Raw genomic sequence first — 23119 nt, 5'->3', positions numbered from 1 at the left:
AGTGCTGAACAATACATGTTTGTCCTACCTATTGGTAAGCAGGACACAAAAAGAAAATCAACACATTCAAAAGTAAAACTGTTAAAAATGTGACATTTTGTCAGCTTCGTGCCAGTATTGTCAAGATTGAGACAGGGTTTTTAGAGAGGTACGTGGAGCATGAGTATACCGAGTATGACAACTTTATTAATGTGTCTGTCATGTTTATTTTTCTGTTTCTGCATACTGACATGAGGACAAATATGGTAAAGATAGCTTCTGGAACGTGCTTGCGGGTGGCTTGCTAAAAATACTGTTGCATTTTATGTAACTACTGTCTACTCACCTGACTACCACCCCTTTCACCCCTTCTTATTTCAGCATTTACTCCACCTTTCCAGAGTTTTTACTTTAATACTGAGGAAGACCCTAATTTCACCATTAAAATTTCAATCACTCTAAAAATATATTAATTGTGAAGAGTATATATGCATACAGAACTTCAAAACTTTACACACATACAATAATACAATATAATACAAACACATATTTGGGCCTCCAGATGGCATAGTGGTACTGCTGTCACCTTGTAAACAAGGGGTCCCTGGTTCAATTTCCTGTGCTTCAGAACCCATTTCAATTGTATGTACATTAAGTCCCAATTAGCCTATCTGTGCATAAAGTTGACTTAAAACAAACTTTGACAAATACATAATCTTATCTTTCAAATATATAACAATATAAAAACACATTATTCATAATTTCTCTGTTTTAAACAAAGAAAACATTTCTATTTAATTGTGTTTTAAATAATGATGATAATAATTTGTAATACATTCAGAGGTCAAATAAATATTGGCTGGGGTGTGAGAGCAGATTCCATTTTAAGTATTATTTCTGGTTATATGTTTGTTCTTGGTCAGGTACTTATCTGTAGTGTTAACACTTTCTTCTAGATACATGACATTTGGAGATACCTTTATATATGGTAGGAAAAATGTACATTTTACATGTAGCTCAATTATGTCCTAAGGTCCTGTTTTTTACATTGTTTCATTACAAAAGTAGTTTTTTAATGGTCTATTTACTATATTTTCCAAACTTATTTGGTTAAATTAGGAAATATTTCTTAGAAGTACCTACAAGACAATTTTCAGATCTGTGTGCTTGTTTATACAAAATATACCTTTTGCAAATCCGAAAGGGGAGGGTCCGTGTGCGTAGGTCGAAGAACCGCTGAATTCACTTCAATTGGTCTTGGGAGATCTCGCTGCACCACTTGAGACCGACTCTTCAACTCCTTTTCTCCTGTACGTGAGAAAAGAAAAATGGTGTAAATTTATTTTCTTGAAATCATTATTGAGTGCAGTGGAACCTTATTTTACGTGTTTCTCGAGGCTGTGAAATGAGCTTATAATGTGGGAAAATGTATAATCAGGAGAAACTTTATGACATTGCTTCATGAGAAGCAGGATGGTGAAAAATATAATGTGGAAAAAATATCACGTTAGGGACTATAAAATCTGGAAAACACCATATACAAACACACTAACAGGTTACATTCTTTACAATTCTGGGCATTACACCAAATTTCAACAATTTCTACTATGTTATCTTTTTAACTTTAAGCAAGATGCTTGAAGTACGATGCAACAACACTGTTTTTTCCAACTGGGGTCTAATATGAAAAAAACAAAGCATGCCTCTTTGTGGCCTTGGTTGAAGGTTCTCAGCCACTTGCAAAATAAATTCACTTTCAAGATTATCCACAAGTCTTCATATACATTTCATGGTCATTCTGAAATGTTCTAACTCATTTTAACTCTTGTCTAATGTATTTTTATTAGTATACAGATGAAAGCAGTAGCTTCAGATGCAAGACACCCCATATTTTTAAGTGATTCTCTTTACTTGTAGTTTGTGTGAGCGTGTGCATTATTTATTATGGATGGACTAATATGTAGCACTTACTAACACCATACTGATCAGATATACATAATATGCTAGACATTTTGTGAAGGACCTAATTGATGTATTTGACCAAGGATTTCACCCCAGAAAAGAGCCTTCATGAGTTGAACAGTGGAACCCCAATTTTACATTAAATTACATTTAATATTTTTGGTCCCAACATAAGAAAAATTATCATGCTTTTATTAGCTGTTCACCCAAAACACACAAGCATACAGTATTTACCCAAATATTCCATCCTCATAAACAAATCATTTTTAGAACAAAAATTAAGTTACATTACAATGTTATCTATAACTCTTGGGACTTTTTAGTATGCACATAGTCAGGATATTATTATTAAAGAGGTGGCATATGATACTATATGTCATCAACATTAAAAATGAGATAAAATACAAATAAGTACTTTGTTTTGTCTTCTGAATTTACAGACGAACCTCAATCCTTCTTCATCGATGGGAGAAAAGAATGTGGCATGGAAGGGTTAAAGCATGGTTAATATAGATTAAAAAGTACTTATCATGTCACTGAAGGTTGGTCCTTCATTTTAACTAAGTTTTAACCCTTCCACCCCACATTGTCTTCTCCCATCAAGAAGAAGTATCAAGTTTGATCCAAAAGTTTGGACGAAACAGAGTGCATGTTGAAATGTTATCTTATTTTTAAAAATATACAAGGCTCATTTAATATATAACCGGAAATATGTTGTAACAAATATTTATTACAAGCACCAAAGGAAGTACATACTATGTTTCAACATAGTCTTCCTCTAGTTCAAATGCACCTACACGAGTGCTTGATAAGGGCACTGATTCCACACGAAAAAAAAATATTTTGGATGCGTAACTACTCATGCACTGCTGACTGGACTTCGTTGTCATTCTGGAACCTCGATCCACTTAGTGTATCTTTCAGTGGGACAAAGGTGTGCAAATCGGAAGGTGCGAAATTGGGTGAATATGGAGGGTGGGGTAAGCACTCAAACTTTAGGTCCTCGATGGTAGACAATGTGACATTGGCAGTGTGCGGTCTCACATTGTCATGGAGCAAAAGCACACCAGTGGACACCAGAACACGTCGTCTCTGCAGAATGGCTGGTTTCAGTTTTTAGCACAAAAAGTTGGAGTGGGTGGTACTGTTTACATTATGATCTCTGGGCATGTAATGTTCAAGAATTGGTCCCTTGTGGTCCCAAAACAAAGTTAACATGACCTTTCCGGCACTCCGTTCGGAAAGGACCTTCTTCGGTCTGGGAGACGAAGGATGTTGCCATTCCATTGTTGTTCTTTTACGTTCTGGTTCATAGAAATGAAACCAACTTTCATCTCCAGTGACAATACGATGAAGAAATGCCTCACAGATTCATAATGGCGCAAAAGCTCCCTGCACACATCTACACGTCTCTCCTTCATTTCCGGTGTCAAACGTTTTGGAACCCACCTTGCACACACTCTCCACACTCTCCTGAACCTCAGTATGTCATGACTGATATTGTGGGCTGATCCTACACTTATTTCCATCTGGGAAGCAATTTCACTGACAGTAATATGCCGGTTCTCCCGTATCAAGTCCTCCACTTGAGCAATGTTGCTTTCTGTGACTGCAGTGACAGAGCGACCTGGATGCAGAGAATCTTCAACACTGGTTATGCCCTATTTGAACTTCTCAGCCCACAATTGGTGACAATTGTGACTCATACAGTTGTCACCGTACTGAACTGTCATGCGGCTAAGAATTTCTATCGGTTTCTTGCCTTCACTCAACAAAAATCTCACGACACTTTGCTGCTCCAGCTTGGAGCACTCCTGTAAGGGTGCCGCCATCTTGTATAACTGTTTCCCAGCATCCCGTGCATGAGGCAGGCATGCCAGCCCCAGCTATGAATAGCTTACAGATGCCTTCACAAAATAACAACCATATAACAATCACAGTCGTATTTTAGATTTTTTATACTACTTTTCCGGTTATTTATTGAATGCACCTTGTATTTATTATAAAATTAAAATAACCCATGGAGCAACTGCCCGTGAGGGCCTACCTACCGACTGCCAGCCTCACTTCTACCTGCCGAGGTGGAAGATCATCCAACTAGTTGTGATGTGTGGTCAGCACAATAAACACCCTGTCGTTGTTGTAGGTTTCTGTGACCAGGTTACGCTAATCATGTGAAGTTCTACAATTTTCTCATTGTGGTGAGTGGCCGGCCCGCAGTCCCATACACAGCCCGAAATCTCAGCAAGAAAGTTTGTTACACTTCTCCCAGGAGACCCAAACCAGCATGTGTCCCGTAGCCAGAGCCAAAAGCATGACGCTTTGGACCTCACGGCCACAGTGCGGGACCTTATTATAGCTCAAGGAAAAAGTTGCATTTGGTGCACAATTTTAAAAAAGCAGGCTTAATGTAATATAATCCCATTACATATGCTACACATGGGTGAGTTCAAGCAATGCCGCTTGTATGTCTAAACGTTTACCTGCAATTAGTGAAGTATTGCATGCACAGTTTTACACAGCTACATGTACTTACTTTTTGCTTGCATGTCGGCTGCATACCTAGCATCGACATCAGCTTGGTCTTCTTCAAGCGACTTCTCTTCTTGGACTGTCAGTGGCATTTCATCCTCAGGAACAACTATCTCGTAATCATTACGAGGCATTGGCAATGAGCTCAACCCTTCACGCAGCTGTTCCTTAAGCTGTGCAAAAAATATAAATACAAAGTTAGGACTTTAGTGGATGTTTGAATATGCACAGATGGTTAAAAAAATATACATATATTAAAGTTGGAGTAGCAACTTGTGACTTATATTTCAGAAGTTTCAAATCTGTCGGCAGAGAGGAGGCTGGGTTTCATAAATTAAAACATTGATAGAAGTCAGAAGGTCTTTTAAAAAGGTTGTAAGTGGAAAGTGGGTTCATGCTATATAGTCCTAGTAGGTCACATGGGTCCACAGTTTGTTACGTCCTTGCACATTTTGTAACTTTGCATTATAATTGTGAATGTACATGTTAAAAGGAAAAATATTTAGTATCACCTTGATTTCTTGATAATGTTTATAAATTTACACGTTGTATAACTCAGTTTGTGATGTAAATGTGAACGCACCAATCAGGGTGCTTATGATCTAATGAATTAACCTTTATGTAATATACTAATGAAGTCAGTTCCTTTAACGCAACATGCATAATGCTATGATGTAAATATAAACCCACCAATCAAAGTTTACCAATGTTAATGAACTAACCAGATTGTGTTTAGGTAATGGCAGAACATTTAAATTTGAAATTTTCCAAAATGTAAGAAGTTTATCAACGTTAAAGAAATAATTGTTAACTCAAATGAATATGTAAAAAAAAACTTTCTTTGTAAATTACTCAAAGCAAAACTATGTATATTCTAAATATTTATGTTATAATTCAGAATATTGAATCAGAAAATTACCTAAAGGCCAGAGTTCGAGGCTGGAAACTTGAGTATAAAGGGAGGTCAGTTTCAGTCTAGGAAGAAGTGAAATAGGTTTACGCCACTCTTCTGTAAACCCTAGACTGGACAATTAGGAACAGTTCTAACCTAGGAAGAAGTTAAATAGGTTTACGCCACTCTCCTGTAAAACCTAGGTTGGCCGAATGGGATGAAAGTTCCAATCTAGAAAGAAGTAAAATAGGTTTACGCCGCTCTTCTGTAAAACCTAGATTGGCCATCTCAGGTGATAACTCCACATCTAGGAAGAAGTGTACAGGTTTACAGCGTTCTTCTGTAAAACCTAGATTTGAGGAGCCACCTTAGTGTTGACCTTTCCAATTAGTATATTTTTATCTAAGAGAAACGATACTCAAAGTTCCAGTTTTCGGGTTACTTACCTACCCGTTGTAAGTATCCCAGTGAAATAATAAATGTTTTTCCATAAACTATACAACCTTGATTAGATTCCTCTTAAACCTACCTTGAGATGGGTTTCATTGAAGACCATTAAGTCTTGATGTCTACGACTACTGGAGTAAAGGGTAAGAAGAGTTACCAGGAATATAACAAGTTATGAACCGTTAATATATTCATGCATCTTGATTCTTCATGTTGGACAGTTTACACTGGCAAACAATTCTAGAAATGTAACTTTTTGATTATTTTTATGTCTTGGACAGTCGCAAACTTGGTACTTCAATTTAACAATCTGCAATGTTCCCCAAAGTCGACAACAGCTCTATAAGACAAAAGGATAGGAAGAAAAAGGAACGAGAGGTTACTGTATATCCCAATGCTATCTTACAATACCAAGACATAGTCTCCAACATAATATAACCCTGAAGAAGACACCAAGGTGGTTGTTGAAAGTAATTACCAGTGAGTGTACACATCTCTACATTTTTAGGATGACCTCTTACCTGTCTCTGGTAACTCTTCACGGCTTGTGGTGTGCTTCCCACCTCCAACCCATCCTCTGGGTTTATGCTCAGCTTATCCCGAATGGGTGTAGCGTTCACAACTTTCCCAGTTCCATCACGGGGGGTGTTAAACCCAACAGTTGCTGAGCCAGGGGTGCGACCTGAAAGTGTAATCAATGGCAAATTTCACATCTGTTCGACACATGAAGGCAATTGATCATGTCATTCACTGAGAATGTTCAATGCTCTATTTGTCAGTTTTTCAGAAGTGACCTGACAGAATAATTACAGCTGCCAAATTTTGGATAAACTAAAAATCATTTCAAAACAGCAATAATGGTTGCATGTTATTGAGTATAGTTATTGAAAATCTTAAATGAGGCACAGAAAAAGTATGTGCATTCTCAGTGAATGATATGTATTCAAACTGGAATAAGCTATTAAAAATAGCTGATGGCACGCATGTATACACATAATAACTTAATAGAAAAAAATAATGAAAAAATTACTGCTCAAGCAGAGATCAAAACTTTGTCCTTTGTAATCTGACTTACACTTCTATCCCTCAATCACATAAAAAGACAGGAAGAAAACAACATTTTATCCACAAACAGAGGATGAAACATTACAGTTCAATATTGTGTTGTTGCAATGGCTTCTTTATATGGTTTCATCTGTTTGTGTGATAGAATGCTGTACCATGACTGTCAGCACATGTCATTTGGCAGTATTTACTTCACTGTTATACACACAGCATGCTTAATGGCTGGAATGTGTAGGACCCCACGTTAAATTCTTGATTCAGTGTCAAACTATTTCAGATTCAATTGAAGGGCCAGGGGATCAAAATAGGTAAGTCAATTTTCAGTCATAAGCAAGGTAGTGGTGTCATATCTAGCCATGTTTATGCTGTGCTGGACTTTACAACATGATTAATTTTGTTTTCTAAATGTGACAAATCCATTCATCAAAGCATGTTTTTTTGTACTTTTTCATTTTCATATCAAGTAACGTTTTGCAATTAAAAGTTCATTTTTCTGGAGTATGGCAAGTTGATTTACCTGGTTTTTACCCCTGACCCTTCAATTTATTTATCTACTTAGATACTTTGATACCCCTTCCTGGGAGCCCAGTAATTTAATTCAATAAAAATCATTCATTTAGGAGGCAAATTTTCAAAAATACTTTAACACAAGAATAAAGTTTCTGAGCCTGCAGATAGGCTAATGTGGGATCAGAACTATTATGTGCTTCCAATGAAGATTGAATCAGGGACTCCTTGATTACAAAGCCCTTGGTGAGGTCCTAAATTAGAGTAATGTAATATATAAATATTACACACAAAGTATCTAAGGACTAGTGATATGTGATGAAATCTAGTACTTGGTGCAATGAGAAATGCACATTAGATGAGGAACAAAACTTCCGAACTTCATTATTTTACATAATTTATAATAGTCATGTATGACTATATTATAACATTAGTAACTGTGTGCACCTGATTAAATAATCTGGAAAAGAATCTTAACCACAAGCAGCACTTACCTTCACTTCTAGTAGTCCTAAAAGGTGTGGCTAATACAGTGTTAGGAGTTTGAATAGCCTCCTTCTGAGGTGTGACTCCACTGAAATCTGAATTATGCAGGGGTGTATTTAAACCTCCTTTCAAGGGAGTATCCACGTGAGTTAGTGCCATTATATTCTGTGCCTCCTACAAGAGAGTAAAAAAAAACAATGTAGGACACATTGCATGAAGCATGTGTGGGTTACGTAACAAAAACAATTACCTACAAAAATCTTGCTTGTTTTAGATATTTTTTTACAAACAACGTTATAGTCGAAGATGTTCATAGAAGTCATTACAGCACACAGTCCTTAAAAATTACTGATCTTGTACATTTGTAAAACTAAAACATGTCATAAAAGTACAATTAAACAATGGATCCATACCTCTTGCCGCATCTAGGATGAAAACTATAATTAATACATTATAAAAGTAGCACAGCTGATAAAAACATCAAAATATTAAATTTCCTGTGTTTCTTCCTGTCCCTTCATTTGAGCTGTATCCATCCTAATCTTATTCTTGTATTTTGATATCTATGTACACTTCCATTGAATAAAAATAACAGAAAATTTAAAATAAAATAAAGTTCATAGCAGCAACATTGTTAAAATTCACTTCTTAAATAAATAATAAGACTATCACTTGCAAAAAATATACTTTCATCAATTGATTCTTGTGCTTCTGTAGTCATTCACAAAAGCCTGTTTGTTTTGGTGTCTTCATTCCAATCTATCAACAGTGTAGTACTACAAAACATGCAATTTTAACCATATCTGGTGCTCTTAATGCCACTTGTGCTGATAAACTCATTAAATGTGTGTCACAAGACAACTGAAAAAATAAAACATATCAAGCTCATGACGTGCCACACTGACATATGTGCTACATTTATTATTGATTCATTGATTGATTTGTTTTATTTTACTTCACTTTTCTGAATGGTGATAAAATGATCACAAACATATGTGGATGGCACAACATGAGCTCCACAGAGCATTGATTTTCCAACGTAAAGGCACCTCAAGGGTCAATACACAACAAAATTACCTGCAAGATTTTATCTGTAGTGGGAGCTGGAGTGCGAGGGGTCCGTGGAACGCCTGCAGGAGTAAGGGAATAATCTGCCAAGAGAGCATCAGATGCCTGAGACCCACCTTCCATTGCAACCTCCCGAGCTGCTTCACTTGCTCGGCCTAACTTCACTACTTGTTCCAATTCCTTAAATGACAAACACGCACAAAAATTAATACCATATTCTTTCAAGCAAAAAAATGTTTTAGGAAAGGAATAAAAGGTACTTTTAGTTTGAAAAAAAAAAATAGAAATTCATAATCTGTAGCCTGTAGTTTAATACACAACTGACACTTTTAATACACTTCTGTTGATGTCAATACTGTACATTTCAGCACTATAAAATTTCACCAAATATACAAATTATTTACCCTTAAGTACTGGCAAATCAGTAAACTTGACAATTACTTTACTTGAGCAATATTTCAATCAATGATGGTAAAGCTAATGCCTCGTGCCATCGTATTTACTATAATGAAAGTAAATACATGTGAACAATTACTGTATGTTTGTTTTTCCAACCCACATTTTAATATTACCAAACATTTGCTATCAGCTACTTTACATATTCTTATTTAATATCAAATGTCTGGCTGCATTTTTACGCAAATGGCGATAATTAGAGATGTGACGAAGCTGAAAATTTACCGATGCCGATGTACTCACCGATAATTTTTGGAACCGATACCGATGCCGATATTTAACCGATTCCGATACATAAGATTATCAAACAGAAATGGGATGTTATTTTCAGCATGACAAAAATAAATTTGCTATGTACATTTCTATTGCATATCATATGTATATACATATATATTCTCAATATACATTTGCATCTACAAAATGTTATGTGAACCTTTAAGAAGAACATGGATTCTGAAGAGATTAAACATTAGTACACAAGCAGTTCTTTGAAATGCAAAATGAATTCCTGTTCTGCCAGATTCAACTTCAGAAACACGAGATTTGGAAGCACTTCAGGAAACATACTTCTTCTCTTATCTCAAATCTGTTCAGCAACACTGAACACTCAATCACTGAATACTGATGCAGCAGGTATGCCCAAGTATTTTCTCAGGACTTGCTTCAGATTTGAATATTCATTTTTGAATTTCCAATACAACAGCAGATCCTGGTTCAGCAATGTACTGTTTTATTCCCGATTTATAGTTAGGTTGATCCTCTGGATGAGTTTGCAATAATTGTATTACAAAAACTCTACAATAATGACGAATCATAACCAAATTTTCAATAAATCTTACAAAACTAGAATATAAAACTTATTAGAAGGTAAAAACTCTAGTATAATCTGTACCGGTTTAAATATCGGATTTTTGCCGATTCTGATACTGATGCCGATGTGTCAATTTCGGACGATTTTCATACATCTGTAATCGGCTTCGGCACATCCCTAGCGATAATGAATAAAAAGAATGATTATAAGAAATTGATGTCCATGTCTAGACAGGGATTTAAGCCCAGAATGTTTACTGGTAAGATTGTATGCAGGGCCCATGGAAAGGGTGGGGGAGGGGCGAACCGTGCCACCGCCCAGAGAGGCAAATTTTCAGGCCAGCAAAATTTGAAGAGAACAAAAAAATAAGCCTACTGAAAGCTTGAAAGTTATAATATAATATTACATTATATTTGGAAGTTAATATACGCCAACTCACCGTTTTGAAGGAACATATTGCTAGTCTCACTTTAAAACCACAGAGTTCCACACAGTGGGAAAGCAGATTCGATGCCTTAACTCCGTTGAGATACCTTTAAATAATTGGCGACAATAAAACTTTCCAAATGGTCGCACATGAAACTCAAGTGTATTGCAAACCAGTTGCGTGGCTTTACATTCCTTTGCTCACTACACTCCGTGACAAAAATATTGAGCCCTCGGTTTGCATGCTTGTAAAACTGTACTCCTTGGGAGGAAAAAATTAAAATATACCTCATTGGAAAGCTACAAGTGTCTGCTTTTAGATAAAAGCAAGACAAAGTGATTTTAACTCTGTTTTCTATTCAGACAAAAATGTTTGTAAAAATGTAGTTTTTACATTAGTCGAATTCAGTTGTGTGTAGCTTCATGTAAAACAGTCGTAAAAATATGTTTTTTTTTTTTTTGTTTTTTTTTTTTTTTTTTTTGTTTTTTTTTTGAAGATTGGTTATGTGGAAATATCTCAGCCAAATATAATGGTACTATCAGCTGTAGAACAGCCACAATTAATGATTAATTATGATGTTGCAATCTCGGAAATGGTCAGTGTAATGGTCATGAAATGCATATCAAAATGATGGCCGTGGAATAAAAATCAAATTTCCATATCTTATTCTTTCACACTGTGCGAATTATGAACAGCATTTCATACTTTACCTTTCACTCATTATTTTTATTGAAACCTTATTAGTTTTTAATCCTTCTGTTTCTCTAAATGAGCCCACAACTCCTTGCTTATTACAACAGTTGCAGCTGTGTAAGAGACCAAAATATAAAAGCAATATTTCAGGTGGAAAGTATAGCAACACGGTAGTTGTTTAATGAGTACTCATATGTCAACAACACAATAAATCAGTTGCAATCTCCTCGTTTTGGATGTATTTTTATAGAATCAGTTAAATGCTGAAACCACCACCACTACTTGATACAATGATTAAGTGAATTTTGCGAGATAAACACAATTTACATGCGTTTTTGCTTGAAATATATTTTAAAATGTTAGTTGGCGTGAAGGCTTCAAATACACAATTTTTTAAATATAATTTTTATGCGTTGCTATCCCTAGTACACACCTCGGTCTGTTTCCCTTGCTTATGAAATCGCTGTACACAGCAGGTGCGTTATTATTGTATACAGAGAAGACTGGATCCTTCATCGAACATCGTTGCACTTAATATATCTGTTTAAATGTGCGACATAAAATAATATTGGGAAAATTACGTTCATATAAAGCTGTGTGGAGTTGTTTTTCTTTAAGGTCACTTTATGCACAGGTAGGCTAATCGGGACTGGACTACAGTTTAAAGTGGGATCCGAACCACTATGTACCTCCACCGGGTATTGAAGGAGACGACGCAACATTCGTATGAAGTTAACAGCTAGAAGTAATCCTCCCCCCCCAAAAAACTGCAGTGAAGCGGTACTCCATTTGCAATATGAGAAATATTTCATTCATTATTTTATGCTGCGACAATACTTTGGATCGGCTAGACGGAACACACTTGCGCAATTCTCGCAGCGAAGTGCAGCGAAACGGCAACGCTGTGGAAGTCACCTGCAGCCCGCTGAGTCTGAGATTGACCACACCCGGGCATACATACGTCATGCACCCGTTTACCATATTAGGAGTGCGAAAGAATAATTAATATCTGGACCCATATTTGAGGTACACGTGCCAAACTTCTGGAATTTGATCATGTGTGTTATATCAACAGTTTCTTGCAAATTTCATTGAATTTGTAATTATGCATTTCAAGTTTGCAAGTTTCCCTAAAATGCCAATTTTTGAAGCAACTAGTAAAAATATGCATTTGATTTTTTTCTACAGAGGTGCAGAAATAATCAAACTTCAAGTACACAAAATCTTAAAATTATATGTAAATTTGATTATGAACTGTATGGTATTAAGTTCCCCGTTCGTGAAAATTGGAAGAATTGGAACTACACTTTTCAGTGATTTTTTTATTATAGTAAGATAAAAAAGTTAAGATTAATTTTCAGTTAATGCTTATTAAAAAGTAGATACTTGAAACTTTCCAATGAGGTATATTTGAATGTTTTCCTCCCACGGAGTACAATTTTACAAGAGCGTAAACACAGGGATCAATATTTTTGTCACAGATAGTAGTTATCTGGTATGACTTTTTACTCCACGTAATGTAATGAGCAAATGTCTTCAAAACATTAATCTATGATATGTTAGATGATTTTTTGCAAACATATCAGAGCTTTGAAAAAAGCAGGAGTGATGAAAAATTTCAATGTTTCTTAGATGGCACTTGGCAGGGCCTCCCTCCCTCCACTTGTGGAGGCATCTAGGGGTGGTGACCTGTGAGTCCCGGTTGATGAGAAAGAATTGGCATCGAATTTAGATATAGAAGATCCAAAGATAGGTAACACTGTACAGGGCCGTAATCGAAAGAAGAAGCAGTTTCAGTATGATGAAACTGTTGAAGATCCACAAAAACTGTACAAAGTTGATTATTATTACCAGGTCCTAGACAATAGGGCCACACATTCTGGATCTAGCCAATTTTGGAGGTGATGTGATCAGCACCACTCTTCGGCCACTTTTACCTCCCAGGGTTGCCTCTGGGTAGACATTAATTTGAGGCTGGGTGAACACCAGAGCCACTTTATGTGGGCACAACGCAGGAAGGAATTCAGACTTTACATTTTAAAAATCCAATCATATATCACAGACCTACAATGGTAAATATATATGAAGTCAAGCCTTCATTTCTTGTTACATTTTAGATAGAGAGAGAGAGCGAGTTTTCATAAAATATAATAATAATGTAAAATTAGTGTTCGCATTTTTATCAAGCGAGATATCATTTTGTGCTTAATAGCATTGAAATAGTGTAACAAGTCTCATTATTTATTTTATACACGGTGTACCAAAAGTACAAACCAAAAGGAAAAATCAATATGTTGTGATAAGAAACAATGTATTCATATAAATGCTCGACGTGGTTACCATTTGTTTGCAATATGTTTCTCCCACTCTTGATGAACACGCATTAGCAAAGAACACGTTAAAAAATAAATAAATATGGAAACTTAAAAAAAATATATAATTCCCTATGTATTTCGACATTTGGTTCACCCTGTAGTTTGATGTTTTACTTAGGAATATATTGATTTTCACCTCTTAATATATTAAGCCAATAAACGGGTTTCATCGCCAGTTATTACAAATTTTAGTGACACATTGATTATAATTACCACCTGGTAAGCAATTACTCAACACAGACACACACAAAATGACTTTCACAATGTAATCATTTGCAAAGGTACATTATGCATTTTACATTGAAATGCTTCCACATTAATTTACATATATTTGAACATTTTCCCTTTCTTTTCTAGACAGTTTCAGCAAGAGAAACCGTACCCGCTCTTTCATTCTACTAACTCTGTAATGATTTCACACTAGTAATTCTTTTCCAGTGATTCCTTTGAAACTCACCTGGTCCGTGATTTGGGGTTCAGGAAGGACTAACTTGCTTCTCTTTCTCGCTGGTTCCTGGTTCTGCAACATGGCCACCGGAATGTCATTCTCTTTGCGCTGCTTCAGCTTCTGTTTGTCTTTACGTCTGTCTTTCTGAAAAATAAAATAACCTTCTTGATGAATTGTGACAAAGAAAGAAAAATTACAAATTAGTAACAGAAGCATCAAGACTATGAGAGAAAATACTGATGATACGTAACAGGCGTTGTCATAGACAAAATACTGTAGTTAACAAATTAAGAATGTAGTAATGTTGCATGTGATTAATGATTGGTGAAGGTGAATACACAAATTACATTGAGGAAAACTGTAGAGGAAATAAACAAACATAACCACACAAGGTAACAAATAATAATGTGTGAAGACTACAACACAAGACTTGAACTCACACAAAATATGAACAGAGGACCTCTGTAATGATATCAACACTTCAAAACTGAGGTATAACATTCGAAATTAGTCTTATATTTGAAATAAGAAGAAAAAAAAATATTGCAACATGACAAAGTAATAATTTCACACAGGAAATACACAAAAATACTATGCGTTGACAATTTCAGTGGTAAAGTAGCAGCAGCAGCAAAAAATTGGGTGAAACCAGGGCTTGCTCAGTAACTAGGATGGTACACCCGAGACCTGGGTTTAAGTCCTGGACAAGCTTGCATTTTTCACTGAAATCTACCAAGGTTTGTGTATAAGAATTAGAAGGCACATCTATAAGATATTTTCCCACATATCTACTTACTTCTTCTCTCTCTGTTCTCAGTTCTCCATCCAGATGCTGTTGTCTTAATTTAGCAAAGTCAGGAGCCATGGGATCATACTGTTCCTGACTTGTGTCATAAAAGCCAGAAGCCGGACGTTTCTCGAATGGTATTTCAGCATTGTAGTCAACACCACGCTTCTTCTTCTTATGCGGTGGGAGCTCGATACCTGCAGCTCGTAACTCCCTTCGTTTCTGAAAAAAGTACCAGAAAAAGGCATATTATTATTCAACTGCACAGTAGTCAATGTTTAATACAAATTGAGCACAGTTGCTGCCACTGTTATGTATTCAGTTCATAAATAAAGGACAAATGAAATGAAATATGCAAAAAAAAAAAGATTCTACAACTTAAGCTACTGTACTGGAATGTACATATGTTGCAATGTGAGTAAACATTAACTTTGCCGAATACATAACTGGCATACAACTTATTATGAATAAAAATCATTATCAAATATTGTACTCCCGTGAAAAGAGACAAATGTGAGGGTTAATAAAAAACAAGTCTAAATATTCTTTACAATTGATGACAAAGAAAGGATGATTCACATTGAAATATCACACAGAAATTTAAGCTATATATCTACTCCAAGCCAACTCTGGAGAGACAAAAAAAAATACCTGAAGAGCAGCTAATCTTCTTGCTTCTTCTAACTGCTTCTCCCTTGCTTTACGCTTTGCTTTCTTGCCCTGTGTGTTGGCTAATCGAGCTCTGGCCTCAGACAGCATTTCGAGCTCTGTAAGGAAATGAAAATTTCCACGAATAAATATTTTAAAATATTGACGACTACAAATTCATTTTTATCTACATACAATTGAAACTTGTATTTCAAGTAAGTGTATTTTTCTCTATTTGTCATCTCTTCCAACAAACAGAAATAGTACACACTTGATTTCTACAAGAGACTATTAAATAATATTACTTTCATTCATCCATTGAATAAATTATTTTCTTCTCTATCATATCATCTTACGTTCCTGATGTGGTATGTTCAAACATCATCATCACAATGAAATGTAACAATTTGTCGCATTAGATGCACATGGCTCTGGGAAGGTAACTCACTTTCTATGCCCTCCACCCCCCCTTCCAATTTCTCAAGTGGGGCATCAAGTTTATTGAAGTGCCAAAATTTTGCTAATACTTAAAAGAGTACACAGTACAAATATGACAGCATTTTCTATTACACTGTAACCCTGAAAAGTACCTCTAGCCTTCCCAATTACTGAACTTTGCATGTGTTATGATGTTCCATTCAAATTCATTTCAATTATTGTTATTGTTACTAGAGTTGGAAGTGGTCGGAAAAAATAGGCTATTTTGGGGGTAAAGACAGTGTTTTTTCTGCAGCTTTTTTCCCAAAGTGTTTCAAATCAATGAAAATACATTACTTGGCTGCATTTTTCTGGTTTCACAGGTTTCATTTATCTTGCTACTGTACAAAGATGTCCATATCTAAATTTAAAGTACAATTTTTGATGTTGAATTCATAGCTAGACATAAGCAGTTTGCAAAAATTTATTCTTTTTTGAATGGATAGTTTCCCCCAAATGTTATCTTCAAATTTCAGTAAGTTTTTAAATATATATACAGAGTATGCACACACACTCGCATAACTGGAGCAGTTTTGCATATATATTTTGTAAATAGAATCTAATAGTATAATATAATTTTCAATGTTTGATTTATTTGTTTGAATTGTTGTTTTAAGTCAACTTTATGCACAGATAGGATCATCGGGACTGGACCTACAGTTCAAAGTGGGATCCAAACCACTGCGCTATGTGCCTCCACCAGGTATCGAACCTGGGAATCCTTGATTACAAGACCACGAAATAACCACTACATCATGGGGAAGGCACTTTTCAATATTTTAATTTGCACATAAACCAAAAGGAAAAGAAGAAATCTTGCCTCACCTTTTAACACACTTAATGAAATGTATCCTTGATGATACAGTTTCTTCTTGAACTGTGTCTGCACATTTGAGCTTAGCATAAAATATTTGTATTCTGCCTTTCAAGTGTATCACGTGTAATTTGACTTAATGGCCACTAAACTTGGTCATGGAACAAGATCTGGTGTATTTTGGCCACCTATAGAGGAGAAAGTTTAAATATGGGTTTTGGAGTTATCAGCACTCCTGGGTGCTGATGCCTGGCAGAGGCTATTGGAACTGGTTATCTGTCAAGGACAAAGGTTGTGGTGCTAATTTGCAAGAGAAAGTGGTGGTTAGTTTCGGCCTTGGACACTGTTATAGAATTGCGAGCTCCGAAAACTTTTTGCAGGTATGTTTTAATTCAGCGTTTTCTGAATTCTCATGCTGCTTAGTATATGTTATGATATTAGGGGTATATAAACCAAATGTGGGCCTTCATAAGGCCATAATTTGTTAGTGAAATGAAATATGTATCATAGCGAGCAAAAATAAAATGAATAAGAAAAATAGCGTGATGAGCTATGACATGAGGTCTAATGTTGAGGTCACATTTTCAACAAATTTTTGGATGTTTTTCTTAATTTCGATTTTTCCCATTCCACGTGATTTTCAAAACAACAGATTATTCATAAATATGAATTTTATGATGTTTTAACGAGAAATGACTGTTTTTTAAAATTATAATTCCTTTCTGTGATATTGCCACTAGTAGCCCATATTTAGACCACAATTTTGAAATACATCATTTTACAATTTTTTTGGAAATTGCTTTTTTTTTAAAGAAAAATGGAGACCTTCTATACTTTGGCATGCTATTACATTTAGTATATATTTCATAGATATGCATTTTAAAGGCAGGTGCTTAATATATTATTTTTTTTCCTCCGAAAATGACAACAAAAAAAGGGGGGGGGCATATTTAGACCTTTTCCTCTAGTGGAGGCACCTTTTCAGCCACCTCTATGGTAGTGATGCTCTGTTGCCCTGTCTACCTATGAAGGAACTCGCGGTCAAACAACCAATTAGACCTACTGCTTGGGCAAGAAGGGCTAACTTTAAAAATCCCCCCCTCCCCAAAGCAGCCAGCAGGGAAACAGGATTCTGTCAAAATAACCATTCTGCATTGTGAATGGACAATGGTTGGTACGGTGGCTCCATTATAGTGTAGTGGTTCTCAACCACTGTGAGACCACAGCATGGTAAATTTATTTTGTAAAAGTCCCAAAAGTGCCCTGCTCAAAAAATTCTAATTTCTATGTTTTTTAAACTATATACTTTAATATGCACCCTTTAAATTAAGTATTAATAAATAACGGAATATGGTATATGTCTAGGCTTGTTGACAAATATAAAATTGGATTTAAAATAGTTGGCAACCATTTGATCTAATGAACTCTCATGGTCTGTTACTAGGTCACATAGCTTGGCAGTTGAAAAACTGTCCTAGTACATGGTGGTCCAAAAACTGAGGCAGAAACTGAAACAGATCGGCCACAAATGGGGGACATGCCCCTACTCTCCCCCTTCAAGCTATGAAATGTTTAAATGTGAACCTATAAAAAGCCACATTAACTACATTGACGATTTTTCATATTTGAAAAAAAATAATCGATTTTGTCCTTGCATCAGTGAATAGGTTTGTTGTGTATAGAAGCAGGCTCCAGAAATCTGCAGCCCACAATATTGGTAGTTTTAGTTTTATAACCCTTGATGCAAAGCATTTTGTAGGTTTGGTGCGTATTACTCACAATTCCAGAATATAAAAAGACGTTAAAAAATTTAATGTTAAAAACTGTACTTACGTATGCGAGTATGTTGTTCCTATTTTTCTTTCTGTAGATCTACGTTTCGGAGATTAACTATCTCCTTCTTCAGGTTCGTATGAAAAAACTAGGTACTTAGCATAGTACCACTTCGAAATGTAATATAAGGATTGTGGACAAGGGTTGGTGTGGATACATTTAAAATATTATATCCTCGCCTTGGGAAGAAATGTGTATGAAACAGTGAATATTTGTAGAGGGGGAAGAATAATCTTAATAGGGATGAAGGAAATTTAGAAGAAGGGTGGATCAATTTCCTCAAAAAATGGGACAAAGCCTGGAAGATTGCACCCAATATCGGTTTCCACGTCACTCCGGAAGTTATCCAAGCTGCTCGGGAAGAACGTGAATTTACGTTGGATTTGTGACGTGATAAGGGGAAATGAGAAAATAAAGGGGAGAGGAAAACATTCGTGGAGGACTGACCTTCATGTAGATTAGGAAGCACAGTTGAGCAGGAATGGCTGAACCTGCAAGTTGTATATAGTGATACATGCAGGTTGTTTAGTTTTTCAACATTTTTAACATGCAAATAGGTTTATTGTGCAAGTTTTTTAGTGAACGACGAGCTTTTTATATACCTCTAGGGCGAGGATATAATATATATATAATATTTTAAATGTATCCACACCAACCCTTGTCCACAATCCTTATATTACATTTCGACGTGGTACTATGCTAAGTACCTAGTTTTTTCATACGAACCTGAAGAAGGAGATAGTTAATCTCCGAAACATAGTTCTACAGAAAGAAAAATAGGAACAACATACTCGCATACATAAGCACAGTTTTTAACGTTAAAAATTTTTTAACGTCTTTTTATATTGATGCAAAGCTACCAGGGATAGATTTTTTCCCCATTACTTTGGACCATAATACCGCAACTCTATAATTGTATGATTAGCTCTAGTACCTACTCCAACAGCATTTTGCCAACCGTCGTGCCAGAGTGGGTAGCAAAGCATGCTACGACGTCAGAGGTCCCAGGATCAAATCCCAGGTTGGGCATGGGTGTATGTATGTTCCTTCATCAATTTCATCATATCGTCACTCATCCTCATAATAGCCATTAATCTTGGCAGAAAAGTGACGTACAATAAACACTACAGCATTTTGGATCTTCTCTTTGTTCCACATTTTTGGATCTCTCGCTCCCGAAGGACGTATTTTGGATGTCTGGAACCCACCCCTCCTCCTCCAACCCTGAAGGTCTTATCAAGTTTGAAAATTAAATAATGAAAATATACTTGCTAAACATTTGTTGTGTAATTGAGGGTTATTTACTTGCGTAGAACTTATTGGAAAGCAAGGATTATATTGAGATCATACGGGTTTGAAGGGCAGTATCAAAGAAGATTTATGCACACTGCTACCTACACATAAAATATTAATCAGAAAGTTTGCTTTTCATAAACTGGATCTAACATTCTTCTTTGTTATTCAATAAATATTCAATACCATTTTATTACATTAAATTTCTTAGCTGTACTGTTGCTTTCTACAAATTTATGGTGGTCTTAACTACAAATAAGCTAGATAATGAATATATACAGTTATATCTCTATTCTTATACTTCCTTTTTACCTATTAACATAATAATAACACTACAGTATTAATTAATTTATGCATTATGAATAGACCTATAAATGATATTAACTTAATATACCGTATATGTAACATTCAATCAAAAATCTGGCCGTTTTCTAACAATAGTACTTGCATTTATAAGTAACTTTGGGCTCTAAATCTACCTTGTAATAGGATACAGATCTGAAGTATTAAGTGGTGTATATATGTATGTAGTTCTGCATACGTGTTGTGACATCATAGGAATGCAACTTGAGCATAACGAAATAATTTTCAGTTTCTAAAAGGTCAAGATGACAAGAGCACAAACACATTAAAGTCTATATTAAGTTCATTTTATGCTCAGATAGGCTAATCAGGACTGGGCCTACAGTTTTAAAATGTAATCCGAATCTCTATGCAATATGTCTCCACTGAAGATCAAACCTGGCACCCCCCCCCCCCCCCCGATTAGAAGAAATTACACAAAACTCGCATACGGCAAAAACAAATTAGTAACTATATAATGGTACTTGACTAAATACCATTATAAAAGAATAATACAATTTGCATGAAGAATCTTATTTGAGTAAATATCTATTGTTTGGAGAACATCAAACCTAAATTTTAACTTTCTAACTTAGTATACATAGGTGTACATTTCTGATGTTCAAGTATATTAAAATAGTAAAGATATGGCGAAGTAATTTTGGCTGTGATAGATCACCAATGTACTTACGGTAGGATTTCAATGAGCATAAAAACATCGACAAGTTTTGATTTACTAAGTTTTTTGAGATTACGTGGGTAACACACGTATTACATACAATTTCCGAACATATTCCAGCAAAATGATGACGTTATAAACTTGATATTTGATTAAATTTTACGATTTGGTGTAATCCTGAGTATGTAATTTGAGAATTATTGCCAACTTTCATTGCGGGAAAAATCTAAGACCTACCTAAAAACCTTTTTTCCTGCTGAAGTATAGAAGCCTTTATCAAACATTAAATCACATAAAATAAGTTAAAACAGGTAATTGAGTAACATATAATCTGATTTATTGTGCAAACATTATTTTACAGCAATATCCATGTAGTGAGAATGTATAAAATTATATTTCTCACTTATAAAATGTTTAAAAATTTGTATTCTGTGCATATGGTAAAAAGAGTATGAATTGGGAGAGACTGTCTCTAGGAGAAAAAAAGGATGGAAAGGACTTGGAAAGTGGGAGAGACTGTCTCTAGGAGAAAAAAAGGATGGAAAGGACTTGGAAAGTGAAGTTGTTAATTTTGTGATACGACTGAAATCAGTCTTTTTCTTGTTCTAAACAAGATAAATCTACCACATTTAATGTCATGTTATGAAAATAATTTCCATATTTGATATGTATTGACAAAACCCGCATTGGTAAGTCAGGAAATGGATACATTTTCTGATGTATGATACGTGAAGAGGACATGAATTCGGCAAGCATTTTATTTGCTCTTGGACTTTGAGATAAGTATCGTTTAACATGCTATACGTACATGGTAAAAATGATTCAGTAATAAATATAACAATTCTTTAATTGTTATATGACCAAGTGTACTTTGTAAAAACAAATGGTTAATTTATTCTCCTAGATTCTTCAAAGTTTATCTATTGAAATTACGTTCAACAGAAGGATATACTAGTGTAGAATATAACTATTATGACGAACACATATTTCATGGAAGATTTATAAATCTGAAAAGAAATGTAAGTGTGTGTGTGTGTGTATATATATTGAAAACTAGTACATATCACAACAACATGACGTTACATATTGATGTATAAAAATGAACGTTAATTTGTTATGTTGAAATTTGCTTAATTCATTACATGTGTGATATTATTTAAAGAATAATTATGTTGCTATCCTTAAAAGATCTTATATTATCATCTTGATATATGAAATTTTCTTTAATATATTGATTTAATTAATATTGACTTGCCATTACAACACAAGTAATTTATTTTTATGCAACTGAATCCATTTTGTGAGGACAGAGTGCTGCAATTTTGACTGGAGCAATTACGAATCTTAGTAATTAATTTTGATAATACAGTCTAGGTTCTTGCTCGGGTAAATTGTATCTGCTGTGATATCGAGGGTAACTCACGAGTGGATTATAACTAGCAGAAATGGCCAATGTGTATCTCTCTGATGTAAAATTATTTAGGTAGTTCCGCCCCAGTGGCAGAGTGGTTAGCACATCATGCTACGATGTCAGGGGTCCTGGGTTCGAATCCCAGCCTGGGCTTCAATGTTTGTGTGTCTTCCTTCATCAATTTCATCACATCACTCATCCCATCTTCGCAAATTAGCCAAAAGTGGCACAAGAGGCAAAGTAAAACAAATCAAATCAATCAATCAATTTGACTTCATGAACTTCTAAAACTCTTTAATGACACTGCAAGTGAAATAGGTTAGCCATAATTAGTAAAAAGCCAAAATTTCCATTTTTTTAAAAAAAAGGCTGGCTTTTATAAAAAAAGAACCCATCCAATTCAAAAAAAAAAAAGTTGGCTTTTTTGCAACTCTAATTGTTACACAAAAACAATTTAAAATATTAAAGCAGGAAGGAAAACTATGCGAAATCCCATCTCAGTGACACACAAAACTTTGAAATTGTGACCACTCTCCTCTTCTTTCATACAAAAACTAAGGGGATTCCAGAGTCAGTTAGTCAAGATTAAGAATGAGACAGACATTGGAGGTGTATATGAAAGGAAATAAAGGTACTGGCTAAAATGTTAGCATTAGAGGAACGCTGTGGTAAGTTTACTTTGGTATG

General features: G+C 35.1%; 1 protein-coding gene across 1 annotated transcript in view; it reads right to left on the bottom strand.

Moving 5' to 3' along the window:
* Positions 1-23119, bottom strand: part of Cdc5 (cell division cycle protein 21) — a 42564-nt gene that overhangs the window by 6291 nt on the left and 13154 nt on the right. The window contains exons 4-11 of the mRNA XM_083123966.1: positions 15587-15702; positions 14945-15157; positions 14158-14292; positions 8948-9118; positions 7879-8044; positions 6334-6494; positions 4478-4646; positions 1166-1287 (exon numbers count right to left, since the gene is read on the bottom strand). Of these exons, the coding sequence (XP_082980092.1) occupies positions 1166-1287; positions 4478-4646; positions 6334-6494; positions 7879-8044; positions 8948-9118; positions 14158-14292; positions 14945-15157; positions 15587-15702 (1253 nt within the window). The remainder of the gene's footprint in view (positions 1-1165; positions 1288-4477; positions 4647-6333; positions 6495-7878; positions 8045-8947; positions 9119-14157; positions 14293-14944; positions 15158-15586; positions 15703-23119) is intronic.

This window comes from Lepisma saccharinum, chromosome 6 (assembly GCF_977018435.1).
Source record: "Lepisma saccharinum chromosome 6, izLepSacc3.1, whole genome shotgun sequence".
NCBI classification, from domain to species: Eukaryota; Metazoa; Arthropoda; class Insecta; order Zygentoma; family Lepismatidae; genus Lepisma; species Lepisma saccharinum.
This window is presented reverse-complemented; position numbering and strand designations above follow the sequence as displayed.